Source organism: Alexandromys fortis, unplaced genomic scaffold (assembly GCF_014885135.2).
Source record: "Alexandromys fortis isolate MF-2015 unplaced genomic scaffold, M_Fortis_MF-2015_v1.1 scaffold_146, whole genome shotgun sequence".
Taxonomy (NCBI): domain Eukaryota; kingdom Metazoa; phylum Chordata; class Mammalia; order Rodentia; family Cricetidae; genus Alexandromys; species Alexandromys fortis.
Genome location: NW_026068042.1, coordinates 4,156,164 through 4,175,056, shown reverse-complemented (window position 1 = coordinate 4,175,056; position 18,893 = coordinate 4,156,164). Strand labels below are relative to the sequence as shown.

Below are 18,893 nucleotides of genomic sequence, written 5' to 3'. Positions count from 1 at the left end.
GTGTGGGAAGTCCTTTTGCATATGCGCTGCTTTTATTGGTTAATGAATAAAGAAGCTGCTTCCAGCCAATGGCTTAACAGAATATAGCCAGATATATAAAGAGAAAGTAGGTAGAGTAAAAGAGACGCCATGGAGCTGCCAGAGGAGAAAGATACAAGCCGCCAGCTGGAACCTTGCCAAGGCCACAAGCCTTGTGGTAAAATATAAAATAATAGAAATGGTGTGATTTAAGAGATAAGAGTGAGCTAGAAATATACATAAGCTAATAGCCCAAGCAGTATTGTAATTAATACAGTTTCTGTGTGATTATTTCTGTTTAAGGCATCCGGGAACAAAAAAGCGGCTTCCTCCTACACTGGTCCACTCCTGGAGGCAGAGATGGTGAGAAGATCGGAGGGTCTGCTGTGCAGCGGGCACAGAACAGCAGGCTGTGGGTCAGAACATTAGAGAAATAACAACCTGTAGGTAGATACAGACATGGGGCTGGAGAGACAGCTCAGTTAAGAACACTGACTGCTCTTCCAGAGGATCAGGGGTTCAGTTCCCTGTACCCTCATGGCAGCTCACAACTGTCTGTAACTCCAGTTCCAGGAGATCCAACATCCTCACACAGACATGTATGCAGACAAACACCAATGCACATAAAATATAAGTTATAGAAAAAAGAAAGAAGGGTTCTTTTAAAAGGGAGAAGAAGATATAGACACTGAAATAATAGCATGGACATCATCAGTCAGAAATCTGTGGGTCCTGGGGAAATGCTAAGACCTGCTCCTGAGGGCCTAAAGGCCCAGCAGGGTTCATCTCTGTTACCAAAATCCTGTCCCAGTGGGACCTGAACTACTGCTGTCCCCAGACTGCTCTTTGCTTCTACATATGCCCACAAAACCACATCCAGCACCCACCAGTGACCAACAGGGTAGCCTTGGGCAAGCTGCTCCTTGTGGGTTGTCACCTCTAGGCCTAGACTGGAAAGCAGCTGCTCCTATTCCTAGTTGCTGTGGGGCTAACGACAGTGTGCAATGCCTGTCTGCTTGGCACAGATGTCCTTGGCCATGGCATGAGGATTTCCTGTCCACGGTTTTAATTGTAGTATGTTGTGTCCCCAGACAAATCCCTTTCCTTTTACTATTTTCTGTCTCCCAGCTTTTCAGTGGGAGTGGCATGAACCTTACTTAGGTTAAGGTAACAATTGGCTTCCACTATCCTGGTGCAGTCTCTTAGTCCCAGACCTTCCAGGGAACACCTTGCCAGTACCTCTAAGGATGAACCTGAATGCTACCTTCCTCCTTAAGAAACAGAACATAAGCACTCTTGAACTCCTTCCTGACATGCCTACATCATCTGAGTAGAGAGCAGAAGGCTGGACTGGGATGCAAGGACCACCGGATACCACAAATGCAAAGACCAGAACTGATGTATACTGTGCCTAACGTCAGAGACCCTGCAACCTGGCCCTCTACAGCCTCTCCTGGTACAAACTGGACCTTGCTGGAGAGAGAAAACTCAGTCTGGACAAAGAAACCTCTCTCCAGTGCCAGGACCATCTTGTTGATGCTGGTTATTACTCGACACCTGACAACACCTCCCCCACACGCCATGTATTCTCCTCATGGAGACCCAGGTATGTGTACAATTCAAAGTCTGGCAACAATTTTCTTGAGTCCCGCTGTCTAGACCCTTGTAATTCTTTTCCACAGGAAAAGGAGCCCTGCAGCTAGGAAGGCTATACCTGTGGGAAGGCAGGCTGAGGGAGCCCTGCTCTAAATTCCATAGGAGGGAAGTCTTGCTCTTATTTTGGACCTAGGATAAGTGAGTTTGCAGAAGCTTGTGCATTCTGCGGACTTAGATCAGGCCATTCCTGTGTCCTGATCTAAACTGGCTGTCTTTCAGGAGACCTGATTGACTACAGAGCAGACGGCTTGCATCTGTCCTGCCCTGCTTTGGCTGTCCTCCACACTTGACCCACAGCAGGACAGATGCAAGGCCTTTTGGCACAGAGCAGAGGCCCAGGGAAATCGCTGTTGACTGATCACATGACGTATGAGATCAACAGACTCTCTTTAGTTTGACAAGCTCCAGATAAAAGCAGAACTGGCCATTCAGTGAACCAAAGTGGCCAAATAAGGTGGTATAACGCTGTCAAATCCCAGTGGGGAGATTTTGAAAGCTCAGCCCTGCATGCACAGAGTGGTTGAATGAGGAGCCCACTGACATCGGGGCTCCTTTCAAAAGGACTGCCGACAGCTGGTAAAAGAAACACACCAAAACCCCAAGTATGAAGAAGTACTTTAATAGCTGAAACTCAAAGTCGTTGTGCTCCTGGTTCCAGGATTTCTAAGAGGCATCTCTGGCCATCTCAGAAGCCAGGGTCACCCACCTATGGTGTCAGGGCATGAACTTCTTCTGGGTGCTGAGAGTTGGAGGAAAGTGTGACCACGTCCAAGACCATGGCTGTGAGGACCTTCCTCTTATCTATGCATCCAGTCAACCGCATCAGTCGGGACAACATGGGCTAAGGAAAGAGACGAATGTTGACTGCTTAAGCAGGAACAGCCCAAGCTTGTAAGGAAAAGCACGCTGCCATACATAGCATACAGAGGGTAGGGCTTCTGCCTGCGCATCTGCAACGTTACATTTGTTTTGCCCGCACACTATCAAGAAGGATTCTGTCGGCAGGGATGTTCCCTGAACAAGCAAAACGTTGGACAAAGATCCTGGATGTCCTGCGTCACCAGCTCAGAGTTCTCATGCGTCATCCACTGGAGAGTTTTGAGGGAAACATGAAGTCAGGCTCCTGCCTCTGCCTATGGGTCGATTTCTTCAGGAATCACGGTAATCATAACGTCTTCGTTGCCCCTGCGGACAACCATGTTCAGGGTGTTTTCCTTCTTAATGACGTCACTGACGTCATTGGCAGTGACCACCGACTGTCCATTGATGCTGATGATGACGTCATTTTCCTTGAGCCCTCCACTGAAAAAAACAAAGGAAAACACACTGGTAACACTACCATTGTTCCCAGTTATCCAGAAGGCCACAGCTTACAACCCCAAAGCCCAGAACGCAGGGGTTTGGAGGAGATGGTGATGAACTGGCTGAAATGATTTCTGACTGATGAGTAGGTGACATTTCCTGTCAAGATCTTTGGGCTACATCAACAATGTCCATTGCAGAAATGCCTATGGCATTAGTACGAACTATGATCAGCTATCCTCAGAGGGGACAAGGAAACACCAGGTACTGTGACCGCAGCCAGTTTGCTCATAAATGGCATCATAATCCAGACAGTGATTCCTCCGGGAATGCTGGATGCCTCTATTCAGAGAGGCTCCTTTGTGCTGTGGCTGGAACTTTAGTTTATACGTGACAGGGTCGCTGTGCTACCACAGCCCTCCTCCTCCTATCCTAAGGCTACAGACTTGTTCCACAAAGGCCCAGAAGGGAAACAGCTCAGGCTTCCCAAAGTATTTAGTGGCTGTGTCTTAGCTATCCCAAGTCTGCCGCTGCAGCATAAAAATTGCTCCAGACAAGATGTCATCTTGTCTGGGGACACGGCTGTGGTCCAATAAAACATGTGTCCACATTAGCATTTCAGAGAATGTGCAGTGTCACAAGACGGTGTCATTTGGATATTTTTTCCCAAGCATGAAAAAAATGCAAAAGCTATATTTTGTTAGCCCACAGGTCACGGACAACAAGGCATCAGGCCAGGTCTGGCCCCTGGGGCTCATATCTGCAGCTTCAGTCCACATTGCTTTCTAGAGGTCACAAGGGGTCCAGGTAACAAACCTAACTTTTGGCTGAACTGCATCACGGGGGTCCAGGTAACAAGTTTAACTTTTGGCTGAACTGCTTCTTTCACTATTTTGATGTCATCCAGATTGTTTCTGCATAGGTGTTGACAGGTATGACTTCACTAGTCACAAATACAACCAGAGCAGGCCCTGGGGATCTGCATCCTGCTCCACAGACCCTTCCCCTCTAGCCAGGCTTCCCAGGAACTCGCAGCCAGCCCCCCAGTTGAGTGCTCTTCCCATATGGATGACCCCAGCCATGACCCAAGGCAAGAAACCTCCTTTTGGGGACAAGCCCTGAGTCCAACCCAGTCAGAAGCCCTGGCTGCGGGAGATGGTGGGCTGACATGGCCATCTGAGCCAGCCGTAAACACTGCTTCCTAACCCACAAGCCACGTGGATATTAGAAAAAGGGGAAAGACTTATCACTCACGCTTCTGCCGGGGTCTCGGGGATCACTTCAATGATATACGCTCCAGACAGTACATCTGGGAAGTCCCGGTGGCGGTCCTTCAGCTCTTTGGCCTTGCTGCTTAGGGGTCAAAGTCTTGGTGTTAATATCAGGCACCCACAGCCTTCCCGTGCCAACACTCGGCTCTTACCAGAGTCCCTTCTCATTCTCCACTTCAAGTCGTCTCATTTACTTGATCGTGACACATACATGCACAGGCTTTGACACAGCACATTACACTTGCAGAGGTCCGAGGACAACCTCAGTCATCGCCTGGCACCTTGTCAGGAACAGTGTCTCTTGCTTACTGTTTGCACACATAGGCCAGCTGGTCTGCAACGGAGAGTCTCCCCCATTTACCTCCAGTCCTGACATAAACAGCCGCAGGACTACAGGACTACTTCTATGCCTGGCTTAGCATAGGTCCACTACAGACATGTACTTCTATGCCTGGCTTGGCATAGGTCCTAGGGATTTGAACTTAGGTCCTCATACTACCAGAGCAAGCACTTTACCCATGGAGCCCTCTCCCCTGCCCCCGATTCTCCTTTAAAATGGCCTGCCTATTAGCATCAGCAGCTGCTGTATGATAGCAGGAAATGATCTAACCATCCGCATAAGACAGCTGTGGCAACAGGGGCTGTCATTGCCATGGCTGAGCCATACCTGACGATACAGTAGGCACACCCACCCTGTTAACCTCATCCTAACAGGGAGGGTGCTGAGCACCCAGGATAGAACGCTGAGAGGTGTAGGAGCTTGGGGAAACAACACCGAAAGGTGACCCTATAGCCTAGCTTCCTCTACCCACACTTCCATCTCTTTGGCTCCCAAAGACAACCCGGGTGAGTTCAGGCTCGGCAAGCTGTCCCATTCTTGACAACACTAAGAAAAGTACCATTGTTCATAGCTTGTATGGAATGTCTTAATATTTTGATAACTGGGTAAAACAGTACTATCAATACGTTCTGCTCTTTAGTGACTCAGACATGCCAGTCAGTTTGGTTTCCTGGATTTCCTGCCGTTTCCCTTCCACCCCCTCTAGGAGTACATCACGAGCCTGGCAACCCCAGGCAGCAACCTCCACACTCAGGAAAACAAGTCCATCAGTCTTCAGTACCCCGAGGCAGGGCCTGCCCTGGCATTCCTGCAGCCACACCCCACGCTGCTGCAGTGCAGGGGAGGCAGGTGCTCTCGGCTGGGGCAGGCAGGCGCTGGGGCACTCCTGGAATGTGAGTTTCAACAGAACAAGTGGCCAGAGGCAGGCAGGAGAGTGTGCTGGAGGGAGCCAGCCTTCTGCTGTTCAGGCCTGCCTTTGGGGAGGAGGGCAGGGTTTTCCAGGTGGTCAGAATGCAAAAGCAAAGAGGCCCAAGCCCAACGGCCCCTCCCTTTCCCCAGTGTGGCTGACTTTTAAGCAGAAACTGAGGTATCTGAAGGAAATAGTTTCTCTTCAAGAATAGCCATGAAGCCTTGTGATGCCCAGGGTTATATAAAGACAGTGCAGACGTCCACATTTATATCATTGTGTGTCCTGTTTACCCACCTAGATGTGAGCGACATCATTCGGATCCCGATATACTTCTTCTTGGTGATGGCTTTCCCTGGTGTGGCAACAAAGGCACAAAAAGTCAGTCCCAACTGGTGGGAGTATTGGGACACAGGAGCCAGAGTTCCAAGGCTCCAGTTTGTAACATGAGCCAGAGGAGGGCACCCAAAGACTGTGGTTCAGTCCTGGCCTGGGATTTTAGGAATGTCTCTTGCTTCAGAAATGGTCAAAAATTTGAGCTTGCCCTTCGTTCCTAACCCCTATGGGTATCTAGAATGCGAATCCTCTTTGTTCAGTCTCTACCACCACCACCCTGGTAACATACATTGACTCTTGAGATGACTGGTCTCAGGGACTGTCATCTTCCCCTTTCCCAAGTCCTCAGGGGGCAGCTAAGCCTCAGGACTGAACCTGCAAAGGGTCCCCAGGATGCCTGGACCTGGTTACCTTTGGCCTGTCGGTCGTGGGATTCTGTCAGGAACTTTTTTATCTTATCGGATGGAATTGCAAAGGAGATGCCCGCCGTCACCTTCAATGTGTTAATCCCAATCACCTCGCCATCCTGCAAAGCAAGCACAGCTCGCTGAACCCGGGAGGGTCAGAGGCAGGTATAGGCAGGAAGATGCGCAGACGCGCCAGGTGACAGAAGTCTCTGAATTGTGTTGCCAGGCGTGGCGCCTCGCACCTGTCATTCCAGCATTCAAGAGCAGCTGAGATAGGATCGCGCTGAGATCCTGGCCAGCCTGAGCTATGGTTTGAGACCTAGTCTCCAAAAACAAGGTTGAGAAGAAGATGCTATCTTCACTGGTCATCACGTACTCTAGCCTACAAATGTGTACAATTAAAACAATAAAAAGAAGAAGTGTGGGCTGAGAAGATGACATGATGGTTAAAGTGCTTACCAGGCACATGAGAAACTAGGAGTTAGGATCCTCAGAACCCATGTGTATGTTGGGTGTGTGTGGCGGCTTTCCTATAATTTCAGCCTCAGAGGCAGAGGCGGGATCCCAGGAGAAAGCTGGCTAGTACAACTAGCCGCAGCACCTAGCTCTGGGTTCCACTGAGAGACCCTGCCTCGAACCTTCATCAGCCCTGGTCCTCCCCAGGCACAAATACATACGCGCACAGACAACACCCCCCAGCCACCCACTCACACTTGGGACCATACATGCAAATGCTCATATACATAGACATATGGCAGGGAGAGTATTTTGGCTACGTCTGAGAATCTGGGGCGGGGCGGGGGGAGGCTGCAAGGAGGAGGCCTGAGGGTAAGGAGTGGGGAGACATTAGGGCACTTGTGTAGTGCCGACCACACTCAGTTCTGAAAGGATAAACAGAAGCTCCAGGTAGGAGTTTTAAGGCTGCTTCACTGCATGTACAGATGATGTTCAAATCCACCAGACTTGCTCTTTTCACTGGAAGAATGTGTCCACCCTTCATTATCTCCCTTTCCAAGGACCCTGATGTGACTGGATATGCTGAGTTGAGCCTGGACCCTCAGGGTTTACTCCCCACAGCTGCCCCAGGGTATGGTGGGGACGAGCGAGGATGTGGCTCTTTCCTGAGAAGTTTCTGGTGACCTACTGTTGTACTGAAAAAAGGGACCTTAAGAACGGTCAACATAAATTGCTCCTGTTGTACGTCACAGACAGCAGCTCCTGACAATGACACTTCCCAGGAAGTATCACTGGGTGGCCTCAGTTTTATACTCTCTTAAACAACTCCCAAGCGCTGGCGTGCTGTGACCTTCAGTTTTATGCTGAGGTATTAAAGTCTAGGTTAAGGGAGATTTGTGTGAGCAAGCGGTGGCTCCCCATCGTACCCACAGGCATTCAGGGAGAGTTCCGGCATGAAGACAAGCCAGGCCAGCTCATCTTCACTCAGCTACCCTCGAGACCAAAGGCACCTTTCTGCAGCCAGCCTCACTGCAGGGACCTTCAGTCCCCTTTCTGCCTAGAATTTCATGGTGTCCACCTGTATGTGGCCTGAAACACAAGAGTGTCCTCTGGCCTTACTGCTTCCAGAAAGGGCTGCTGGGGCTAGGTGCAGAGATATATACGGTACACTCCAGAGAGCCCCCTGTAAAGTTAATTACATCACGTGTTCTGACAAGCTCATGTCCAAAAAGAAAGCAAAGAAAATAGCATGCTCCAAGACGGAACAAACATAGCACAGGTATTGAAAGGCCTTACCAGGTTTACTAACGGGCCGCCGGAGTTTCCATACTGAAACTGAACCGAAAGGGAAAGGTCAGGTCTGTCTCACACCGTCATGTAGCCAATGTCTCCGCCCAGCAGATTCAAATCTGAGCTGAAGCAGCTGGCAGGGCTCTTCCCCAAGATTCTCTGCTCCCCTCATATTTACTTGGCTTACAAAAAGGATCATGACCGTTTTCACAAAGCTTGGGATCTGACATAGTGAGACCATTTAGGTCCAGGCCCACTGTGAGCAGCTAACCCCTTCTCACCTCCTCCTCGGATGAGACCAGCTACCCGCTTGCTTCAGGATCTTGTTCAACTCTATTCAGCCCCAAGTGGGTCGCCACCATCACCACCACCTGCACACCCCCGCTAGGACTACGCTCCATGTACTTATTCTAGTTCCGAGAATTCGTGGAGACTACAAGCAAGTTTGGGAACAATAGCTAACTAACTTCCTCTGACAAAAGCTTGTCCCCACCCCAGTAGGTAGAGGGAGCGGAGGGCTCACATTGATGATGGCGTCCGTCTGAATGTAGTCCATATCGGAGTTCCGGAGCCCCAGCTCTTTGCCGCCTCTCTGGGTGGTGCTGACAATCCCGGTGGTGACCGTGTTTTGAAGAGAAAAGGGGCTTCCGATGGCTACCACAAACTCTCCTGGTCGTAGCTCCGAGGAACGGCCAAGCAGCAGGACTGGCAGCTTTCCCTGCAAGCACAAAGGCAGGCGTTGCTGCACTGCAGCTTGGCATGCTGGATAATACAGATGCAGGGGCCACAGAGCAGTCCTGGCTCCTACGGATGAGTTCATCAGCGCTAACACCGCTCTCTCAAGCCCCTGCCATAATCCACACACCACAGGCCGTTAGGGATCCAATGAAACAGAAGACACCCAGAGCAAGGAAAATGGGGAAACATGAGAAACCATTTCTCGGTCTCACATCTTGGAGCTATCCACACAGCTTGACAGAGGACACCAGGAGACAACCTAGGCTGAAGATTCCAGACCGGAATCCTGAGCCCAGGTGTTTTAGGGGAAGCAAGGAACCTGGGGCCTACTTCCCACAGGCATAGCCTTCCTGAGGCCTGGGATATGAGGAGCCCTGAGGGCAGGGACTCACACTGACTTCTTTGTGCACCCCAGTGGTGGAGAGGCACAAGGACAAGCAGAGAGGCTGGCAGCACTCAGGACCCAAGTGTTGGGTTATCTCTCCTGCCGACCCTGGGAAGGTGTCTATGCTCCCAGCCTGGGCAGACGAAGGATGCAGCAGAAGCCGCATTTCCCATGCCCTCTCGTTAATGGGCAGAGTTGTGAGCCCTACACAACTCCTCATAACAACACAGGACCCTCCAAAGGCTACAGAGGTTGATGGGCTGAGGAAAGTCAATAGAGACTGCCTTCATTCACTAACAACGCCCCAGGCCCTGCGTTCTTTCTTCCACGTAGCCCAGCAATCCCGCGTGCTGCTCATGGAGTTCTGTAAGATCTGGTCCTGCTGCCTGCTAAGGGAAACTCTTTACATTAATCGCCTTGAAAAAGAATAAGCTTTAAAAAAAGGACCCAGTGTGGGTGGAGATAGGATGGGTAGAGAGACCAGTGACTTTAGCATCTCCTCTATAAAGACAATCGAGCTGCTGACAAGCTGGGACAATTGTTGAGCAGACAAGGGAAGCTCTGGGGACCTGGGTGACTTGTGACATAACCAAGGTTTAACCTGACTCATCTATTTTCCAGCACTACACAGTCCAGTACAGATTCTACCCAACACACACACAAAGCCACACACATGTGCTCACATGCACACATACTGAGACAGACAGACAAACAGACAGACAGAGGAGTAAGGTCAATACTGGATAAGAAAACTTATGCAGAAGGAGAGAATGCAAATTCTCACCAGCAAGGAGCCCGAGAAGCCACACCCCTTGACTCTCGGATAGCACTCAGCCCCACTGAACACCAGCCATCAGTGGCACAGGCTGAGGCCACACTGCCGAACTGAAATTCTGCTTGAGTTTACAAGCATGAACTCCTCATCTGAGAAGTGGAAATAAGACAGTCCACCAATCTCAGGGGTCTCTTTTGAGAACCCGATGGATCAGGAGCCTGACCGGCTCTCTGGAAACAGCCTGCTTGGCTGGTGTTATCAGCTGAGCATCAGCTATTCTCCAGTATTAAAGTCCCTGAAAATTCAATGAAGGATTCCAGCAACTGTGCTGTGACAAGCTATGTCACCTTTCCAGACACAGTTCCACCCAGTCTTTGACCCCTTCACTTTAAGGTCACCTGAGGCCAGAGCCTATGGCATTCCCTAAACAGACCCACTCAGCATCCAATGGCACGTAGCAAGCTCAGCGCGACGTGTTTACCCTGGGTGGGCGCCAACAGTCCCTGCCAACAAACTCTGCCAAGAATGACCTCAGCAATCACGGCAGGGTGAGGCAGAGTCTGGCTGCTGATGTGTGCTTGCTCGGCCACACTGGAAGAGGCCCACCAGGACAGTGCCGTTCCTTTGGGGGCCCAGGAGTGGCTAAAAGTCCTGTCTTTGAGGCTTCAGGGATAACTGAAGGGTATACAAAAGGGGTGGCCAGGGCTGGAAGCCTGGACATCCAAGGAAGCAGTCTACACAGATGGTCGAGCTAAACTTGGAAGGGTGGGCCCAGCTACACAGTGGGAACTATATCAGGTCAGAGGTAAGCTCCACTGAGAACCATTATCAGCATTTATCTTGCGCCACACCCCAGCCATTGCCTCTGCTTGAGAGGAGGGATGCCAGAAGCAGGCTTTAAGCCTCAAGGCCCTTAAGACAACAGGGACCTAATGACAACTCAGTCTGGCTCTTCTGTTCCAAAATCTGAGCTCAGGCCCAGAGGATGCTGGGAAAGAGACAAATGTTTCAGGGGAAGTTGTGTGGACAGATGGTAGGGACCTCTATGATGGAAGGAGATAGAGGCGTCTATGTCATAGAGTACTCAGAAGACATGCCAAGCTCAAGATCAGTGGACTCATCCACTGTCACCGAGGTGACCATGGGCTTGGACAAGAAGGAACACTAATGGTGAGAACCCATAGGAAAGCCCATGTCACCACCCTGTCACATCTGTCCAGGTGGGCAGTCCCAATGGTCATATCTCTTTAAATATATGTTATAAATCATGAAGGGTGACTATAAACACAATACTAAACAGGCAGACACATAATGGCAGGGTAAGGAGCAGGGTATCATAGTCCAAATCCTCACTTTATAGGAAAGGATTAAACCTTTCCCTGCCAGATGGCCAAGTTCTTACAGGGCACTCGGATGACTTGGGGACCTAACACCCCCACACACCATTTTATGGCTATGGAAACTGAGGCTCAGGATGGAGGCGCTTTTCTCAGCCATGAAAAGCCTGATTAATCTTGAGAACCAGCCTCCAGGCTTGAGCCTCCATCCCCATAAGGCAGGAATTCTAATTGTTGGACTCCAATTATAGGCTGAAATCCCTACAAGGGAGAGTGAGGTGGTGCCAAGCTGGCGGCCAGGCCTGAGTTATGGCTCCATGAGGTCAAGTTGCCTTAAGGGGCCCTTTTGGCCCTTGCTCCCTGCAGGTGCTGGCTGGCTTTGAGCCTCAGACTCCTTAGCCTTATTCAGATCCAAATGGGGCTAATTCTCAGCCACAATCCTCACTCAGGCCTGTCTGCTCGGTAGCTATAGCCTTTGCTGGCCAAATTCCTGCGCAGTAATTGAGCTTTTAATTCTATCCCTGTCTAGACAGCCACACTCTTGGGGGGACAGAGGGGAGGAAATATACATGTCTGGAAGGCATTGCAGTGCCGCAGCCTTGACCTACAGGCGCTCCGCCACACTTCAGGGTCCCTGCTCCGTGTCCGCAGGCTGCTTCCTCTGTGCCCACATCAAAGCTGTCTCCAAGCTCCTGGCTGTAGACACTCTGTCTAGGGTTCCCTTTGAAGGGCATCAGTCAGTCCCAGGCCATCCAAGAGATCAGCTCCTCTCTTGACAGACACTTCCCATATTCCCCTCCCCCCCCATCCTACAAATCTAAGCTCCCCTAAGCAGTAAACAGGACAAGCATCCATCCTGATAGTTGCAAAGATTGAGGGGAAAAAAGGGATCCATCACTCCCACTGACCTCACTGCTGGGGAGGCACGGACTTGTAGCCTGTGGGAACACTAAAGTCATGAGATGGAAAAAGAGCTCTGAGGCTCCATATCATTAAGCCAAGAAGGAGCCCTCAGCCTCTAACAGGAGGGGCAGCAGCTTACACCAGGTCAAAACGCAAGTCCTTCTAGGATGAGGGACACTGCCCGGTGAGTCTCTCACAGTTGAGTCCTCACCAGGCTGGAGAGCAACAGTAGCCTACGAGGCCAGCAGAAGAGAAGAGTTTGAAGCAGGAAGATGTATAAGTACCGTATCTTCAGGACACTGCCGGACGCTAAAGGGTATCCTCAGCATCAATAAGAAAGTAACCTGGGAAAGAGAAGAATTCCTGGAGGCCTGGAAGACGGCACATCCAGGCAGCCAGATGACCTGAGTTCCACACCTAGAAACCTCATACAAAGCCACACGAGGTGTCACAGATCTGTAACCCCAGCACTCCTACTTTGAGATGGGAGACAGAAACAGGAGATGCTGCCTGCGGCTCATGGACCAGTTAGCCTGGATAACTATATACAGGGCAGTGGCAGGAACAAGAGGGTCTTTCAACAAGGTGAAAGACAAGAACTGCACCTTAAAGCTGTCCTATCATCCCCACAGACACACTTGCATACATATGCACAGGCACACACACACACACACACACACACATACAACAACAACAACAATAATAATAAAAGAATCCATATGTCCAACTTATAGGCACACTGTCACCTGAGTAGGTGAAAAATGAGCTCAAGGGAGTGTCAGTGGCCCTGGACATAGACTACAAGCTTACCATGTGCACACAAATTACTAAATAGTCACAGACTGAATGCTAACTGTGAAGTAGGTCAAGGGCTTGGTCCACAGCATGGTTCTAGCTAATTAAATTATAGCCATCACAAAAGCAGGCTTTGCTTTCAGGGCACACTGCCTACCTGAAAAGGAATAGTCTCAACAAATTGTCTTCCCAGCACCTGGCATAGGACCAATGTATGCAGTCCAGCTCTCCAGGCTTCCTGTCTGATGGGCAGAGCATGGATGAACCACTGGGGCCCAAGAGTAAACGCAAACAGAATCCATTCCCTTGCTGTAGGCAACTGGGCACAGATTGTCTACAGTGCCAAGCACAGAGCAAGGATCTCTGCCTGTCTCACGTGCAAGGAAGAAAAATCTGAATCCAAAGTGGACACAGCCATGTGTCTGGGGCCTGAGTTGTACCATGCCTGGGAATAAGAAGAAGCACTTTGTGAGGTGAGCTAGGAGTGGGCTTGTCCACTGTGCCCAGGCTTCAGAGGCTGAAGGACAACATTAAGACCCAGGAGCATCCCCTTCTCTACTCTCTCAACTTCAGTATGCTTGTGGTCACCAGACAGTCACCACCACTCCAGATATCACACAAAAACAAGAAGATGCCTAGTAGCCACATGACAAAGAGGGCCAGTAAGATGGCCCATCTGGTAAAAACAACCACCACCAAGGCTGATAACCTGAGTTCTATCCCTAGGAAAGGTCCCACAAGATCTGGCCTGTGACATGTGTCTCAGCTTAGTCAAGGCGCAGGTGACTGAGTGGAGCCCGGCCACAGTAGCCAAGCTCACTGCTGGTTCACCTCACACAAGTGCCTCCTCCCGCTTCGCGGCTCAGGGATTGTTTACAATGAGCATAGGGCAGGCTTGCACCCAATGGGCTGGGGTGTGCGTGTGTGAGTTGTGAGTTCAACACTCCCTCTCTCCTAAGTCTGGGCTGTAGATCTACTCCAAGTGTTCCCACCAGCCCACCAGTCCAGCAGGCAGATGCTCAGGTCACACCAACCAGCAAGGGAAGAACTGATCCGTGCACAGAGGGAGGGGACAAGAGCCAGTGTAACAGAACAGAACAATGAGAGAAGTTAAAGAACCATGATATAAGCCAGGAGGTAGTGGCATATCATTTAATCCTAGCTCTCGGGAGGCAGAGGCAGGAGGATCTCTGAGTTAGAGGCCAGCCTGGTCTATAGAGGGAGATTCAGGACAGCCAGTGCTACACAGAGAAATCTTGTCTTGAAAAACAATAATAGCTGGGCAGTGGCGGTGCATGCCTTTAATCCCAGCACTCGGGAGGCAGAGGCAGGTGGATCTTGGTAAGTTCGAGGCCAGCCTGGTCTACAAAAGCTAGTTCTAGGGGGCTGGAGAGATGGCTCAGAGGGTAAGAGCACTGGCTGCTCTTCCAGAGGTCCTGAGTTCAATTCCCAGCAACCACATGGTGGCTCACAGCCATCTGTAATGAGACCTGGTGCGTTCCTTGCCAGCAGTACATTGTATGCTTAATAAATAAATAAATCTTTAAAAAAAAAAAAAAGCTAGTTCTAGGACAGAGGTACAGAGAAACCTTGTCTCGAAAAACAAAAAAAAAAAAGAAAAGAAAAAGAAAAACAGTAATAATAATAACCATATAAGAGAATGTAAGTGGAGCTCAGCACATGCCAAGACCTTGTGTTCTATCCCCAACACAAGGAAATTTTAAAATACAACGATCAGATGGAGCAGCCGACATGAGCTGAGCTAGTGGTTCATAGGTAAAGGTGCCCTTGCTTGTTATCCCACAGTATCTTTGGGGACGTCTGTCTTATCCTCATCCAAGCCCTGGTAAGCCTGGCCGTGGCTTCAAGGCGCCATGTGCTGGAGGTTTCATTAGTGATCAGAGGATGAACCCTGACTGCCAGAACTTCTCAGGGCAGGAAAGCTGAGCCTGCGCTAAGCAACACTTTGTGGTGATGGCTGCTCATCAAGGGGTTTTGCTCCAATATCAAACCAGCTGGTGCTGCAGAGAAAATCAGGCAAACAGGCTCACAGGCACGCACGCTCCTCAGTATGTTCCATGCTCACAGGAGAAGCAGACATCTGGGTTTGGGTTGAGTCCTGTGTGTGTGCAATAGCACATGTGTGTTGGTCAGAGGACATCTTTGTGGAGTCAATTCTCTCCTTCCTCTTTTATAGGGGCTCTGGAACCACACGTGGACATCAGGCTTGTGCGACATATGCCTTCCACCCACTAAACCATCTCCTGGCTCTGGGTCCTCAATTGACTCAGTCTGTTTCTTGATTGATTTCTCTGGACCTTATACCGTCTCCAAAACTAAGGCCGTTCAGTCTAGTCCGTTACGATGACGAGGGCTCTTTCCAGATGTGGCCGTTGCTGAAAATTCCATTAGCAGTAGTTAAAGGAGGAAAATCGGAAAGTAATGGGGGACCTTAAATTGCACACAACTCCCAAGGCGGTCTAAAGATCCTTGCCAACTCCTGAAGCATCAAGAGGAGCGACATCTGGACATCATGAGGTTGTGGTGTGACCAGTCATCCTCCCGCGAGGACAGCAAAAAGCCCTTTCACTAGCTCAGCAGCTGCTACCAGCTTGGGAACTCACCTCATTCCCTGAAACTTGAGGCGAAGAGCAATAAAATGAACCAAGAAGCCAAAATGAAGGAAGAGTTGCCAATTTTTTTTTAAGTCTAATGAGTCAAGTCAATCACTTCTTTCTCTCCTTTGAGAAGTACAGCAGGTTCCTCAGTCGCAAAAAAAAAAAAAAAAAAAAAAAAAAAGTTTTTGCTGCTGAGTCTGCAGTTTTACTGTGTTTGCCAAGCTGCCTGACACACTCCTGTTTAGGGCTAGGGCTTGCAGGCTGGGCCTCTTGTTGGCTGAAGCTTTCTTCAAAGGCTAATGTTGCAGCCACTGGCTGCAACTCAACTGAGTGATTCAACATGCCTTCTGGAAACAGTGTGTCGGCCTTTCATTTTCTTCAAAACTATGCAGGAGGATGACCTGTCCATCTCCCACACCCAGAAAGAGGAAAGTAGAGGGGGCTAGGAAGTCAGGGGAGGGGGATGTACCATCTAAGACTTGCCTAAAGACGATCTGAGAGTGTTCCAGACTGGCTGAGAAGAGACACAGCACGTGACCAGCAAGAGAGGTAGATCCATGGCTGTGGACCAGGTGAGTCAAAGCTTTGCTGATGCCCTGTACAGCATCTACAGGGCAATATGAGATAAAACGTGATCCCTTCTTCAGAGGCTCTTTCCTTTTTTCTACATACTCTCCCCCATATCTTAATAGTTTGTATTTGTTTTGGTCCTTAAAGAACAAAGAGATTCCCAGATCAGCAAGTGCAGACATCCAGTCGGCTTCCCAACCCAGCACGCTGCCACACTGCTCTGTAACCTGCATACTTTACCAACGGGGGTAGAGAAGAAAAGCCTGGCATCTCTGCTTGCCAAGGCCCAACCCATAGATGATGGAAGACTTCACGGGCTTTGCCATTACCACCTCTATGCTTCTACGTTGGGTACATGGATCAGAATAGAAGCTTTCCTTGCCTGGTATACCCTGAGTCTGTCACTGAAAGCCCTGTATAACTCTGTGCTAAGATCTGTGAAGTGTGACAGTGATCCTGTGCCCGTGCCTCTTCCAGGCATGAGGTATACTTACGAATACTACATAGACAAAGAAGAAGGGAACAGGCAGGGTCAGAGGTCCCTGTAGAGGGTAGTGGGAAGACCAGGAACTATCCTGAGGAGGAAGAATCACCTGAGCCAAGGCTCAAAGCCTACTCAGCACACACCATTGTCCCACTGGGTATCAAAGACAAGACACAAACTCAAGGATCAAACTGGGACAATGCTCTCAAAGCACAGACCTTTCTGAACCCAGGGCTTATAAATGCACAATCTATGTCCATAGTTACCTGCCAAGTGAACCAAGATTGAAATGTTTAGAAGGCTATGAATGACGGCAAGGTCTAGAGTATAGCCCTGACAGAGTCAAGGATGGCTATGGTGAATGGAGGGATGGGACTAAGGAGCGGAGAGGCCAGGGTGAAGAAGGACCTGCTGCATGGGTACTGAGACCACAATGTATCCAGGCTCATGAGACTGATGTCACTAGCATCCATTTCCCCATCGGACATGGTGTCTAGGGATGTAGGATACACGAGTTGTTGGTTGGAAAGGAGATGGAAGAAGTGAGAGCGATGGAGGGAGGCAGGAGGAGAAAGCGAACACAGGATGCAAAAGAATGTAAACAGCGAAAGTGCAAGCTCCTTCCTCCTCGCTGTTTATGAACACCACCATAATATTTAGTCTCCTGTAAGATACATCAAGAAATGTTTGCTGCTTCAAATATCCTCTTGCTCTGGTTTGGACCACAAAATGTCAACAGCTCTATATGGGAGCCAGCAGCCAGAGGCTTTATGTTCTGTGGTACCTAAAGCAGAAGAAACCGGATGCTGCTCAAGTCTCCTCCGTGCGCCAGCCCCTTTGACCACTGACCTCATCATGGCGATGGCGGCAGTGTCGGGTCATGGCGGATGCACGATAAATATTTAGGGGGAAAAAATCAATAAATGACCTTAAAAAATCCACTTGGATCTTGGGGCTAGGGAAAGTACTTCTATTAGCTGGGCCTAGCATTCTGGCCATGGTAACTGTCTTGAAATGTCTTGGTTTCCGATCATTTATAAAGTGTTTTTGCCATGAGATTTCAGTGCCATGTTTAACAAGCATCTTCTCAATCAGTGTGTTAGAACTAATTAGATTGTTCAGTTAGAACAATGAGTCCTCAATCCACCACAAGGTCTTAGCTCTCCCTTGCCATAGGAGGAGGTCTGGAGGGTTTCGAAACCGGTTAGGGGAAACTGTGTCCTATAACCAGATAATCGGGAACTCTTTTTGAATCTCTCGGGAAACATAGACAGCCTTGGGGTTCCCAGAAGAGGAACAGCAGAGCCAACCAGCCAAGGCCAGTAAGAAGCACAGACAATACAAAGAGATAATGGCTAACTAGACACCTCGGCCTTGTGTTCTAGAAGTTATCGTAAGCTCACCAGAAAATGACTGTTGACACACAGATCAAGATCCAGGACCTCAAGACCAGGTGGAAGAGGAGAACTAAGCAGCTTCAGCCCTCTCCCACCCGGCCCCACGGCTAGCTCAAGGCAACCCACCTCAGCTGGCCTGTCCCTTCTGCAGATAAGTTCCCCCAACACACACCATCTATGGATGGGCCTTCCAGCCCCCGGGAGGTTCTTGCCCTTCTTTCCTTTGTCTCCTTCACCGCCAACCATCCCACTCCTGACTCCCACACTAATTTCAGCTCCACGGCTTGTGCCCACTATTGCCACAGTGTGCAAACCTAACAGTATTTGTGTCCACTATTGCCACAGTGTGCAAACCTAACAGTATTTGTGCCCACTATTGTCACAGTGTGCAAACCTAACAGTATTTGTGCCCACTATTGTCACAGTGTGCAAACCCAACAGTATTTGTGTCCACTATTGCCACAGTGTGCAAACCCAACAGTATTTGTGTCCACTATTGCCACAGTGTGCAAACCTAACAGTATTTGTGTCCACTATTGTCACAGTGTGCAAACCTAACAGGATTTGTGTCCACTATTGCCACAGTGTGCAAACCCAACAGTATTTGTGTCCACTATTGTCACAGTGTGCAAACCCAACAGTATTTGTGTCCACTATTGTCACAGTATGCAAACCTAACAGTATTTGGCCAAGGCAGGTGTGCAATAAGCACAATCAGACACCAGCAAATGAAAAGGGGACCTAGAGGAGCTTAGAGTTGGGTAGTAACTTGTAAAATAGCTTGTAATTCTAATAAATTCCTTTCTACCAAAACCACAGAGAAATGGCCAGACCAGAACATCTCCTCTCTGCTTGGTCTGGCAAAAACCAAAGCCTCATTTTCACAGAGGCAAACTCCTCCCGAAAGA

The 18,893-nt window shown here is 49.6% G+C and overlaps 1 protein-coding gene across 1 annotated transcript in view; it reads right to left on the bottom strand.

Annotated features, from left to right (window-relative positions):
* Positions 1-2,272: 2,272 nt before the first annotated feature.
* Htra1 (HtrA serine peptidase 1) overlaps positions 2,273-18,893 on the bottom strand; it is a 50,413-nt gene continuing 33,792 nt past the window's right edge. Inside the window, exons 4-9 of the mRNA XM_050166033.1 lie at positions 8,507-8,701; positions 7,990-8,022; positions 6,242-6,356; positions 5,792-5,849; positions 4,231-4,326; positions 2,273-2,976 (exon numbers count right to left, since the gene is read on the bottom strand). Of these exons, the coding sequence (XP_050021990.1) occupies positions 2,808-2,976; positions 4,231-4,326; positions 5,792-5,849; positions 6,242-6,356; positions 7,990-8,022; positions 8,507-8,701 (666 nt within the window). The 3' untranslated portion in view covers positions 2,273-2,807. The remainder of the gene's footprint in view (positions 2,977-4,230; positions 4,327-5,791; positions 5,850-6,241; positions 6,357-7,989; positions 8,023-8,506; positions 8,702-18,893) is intronic.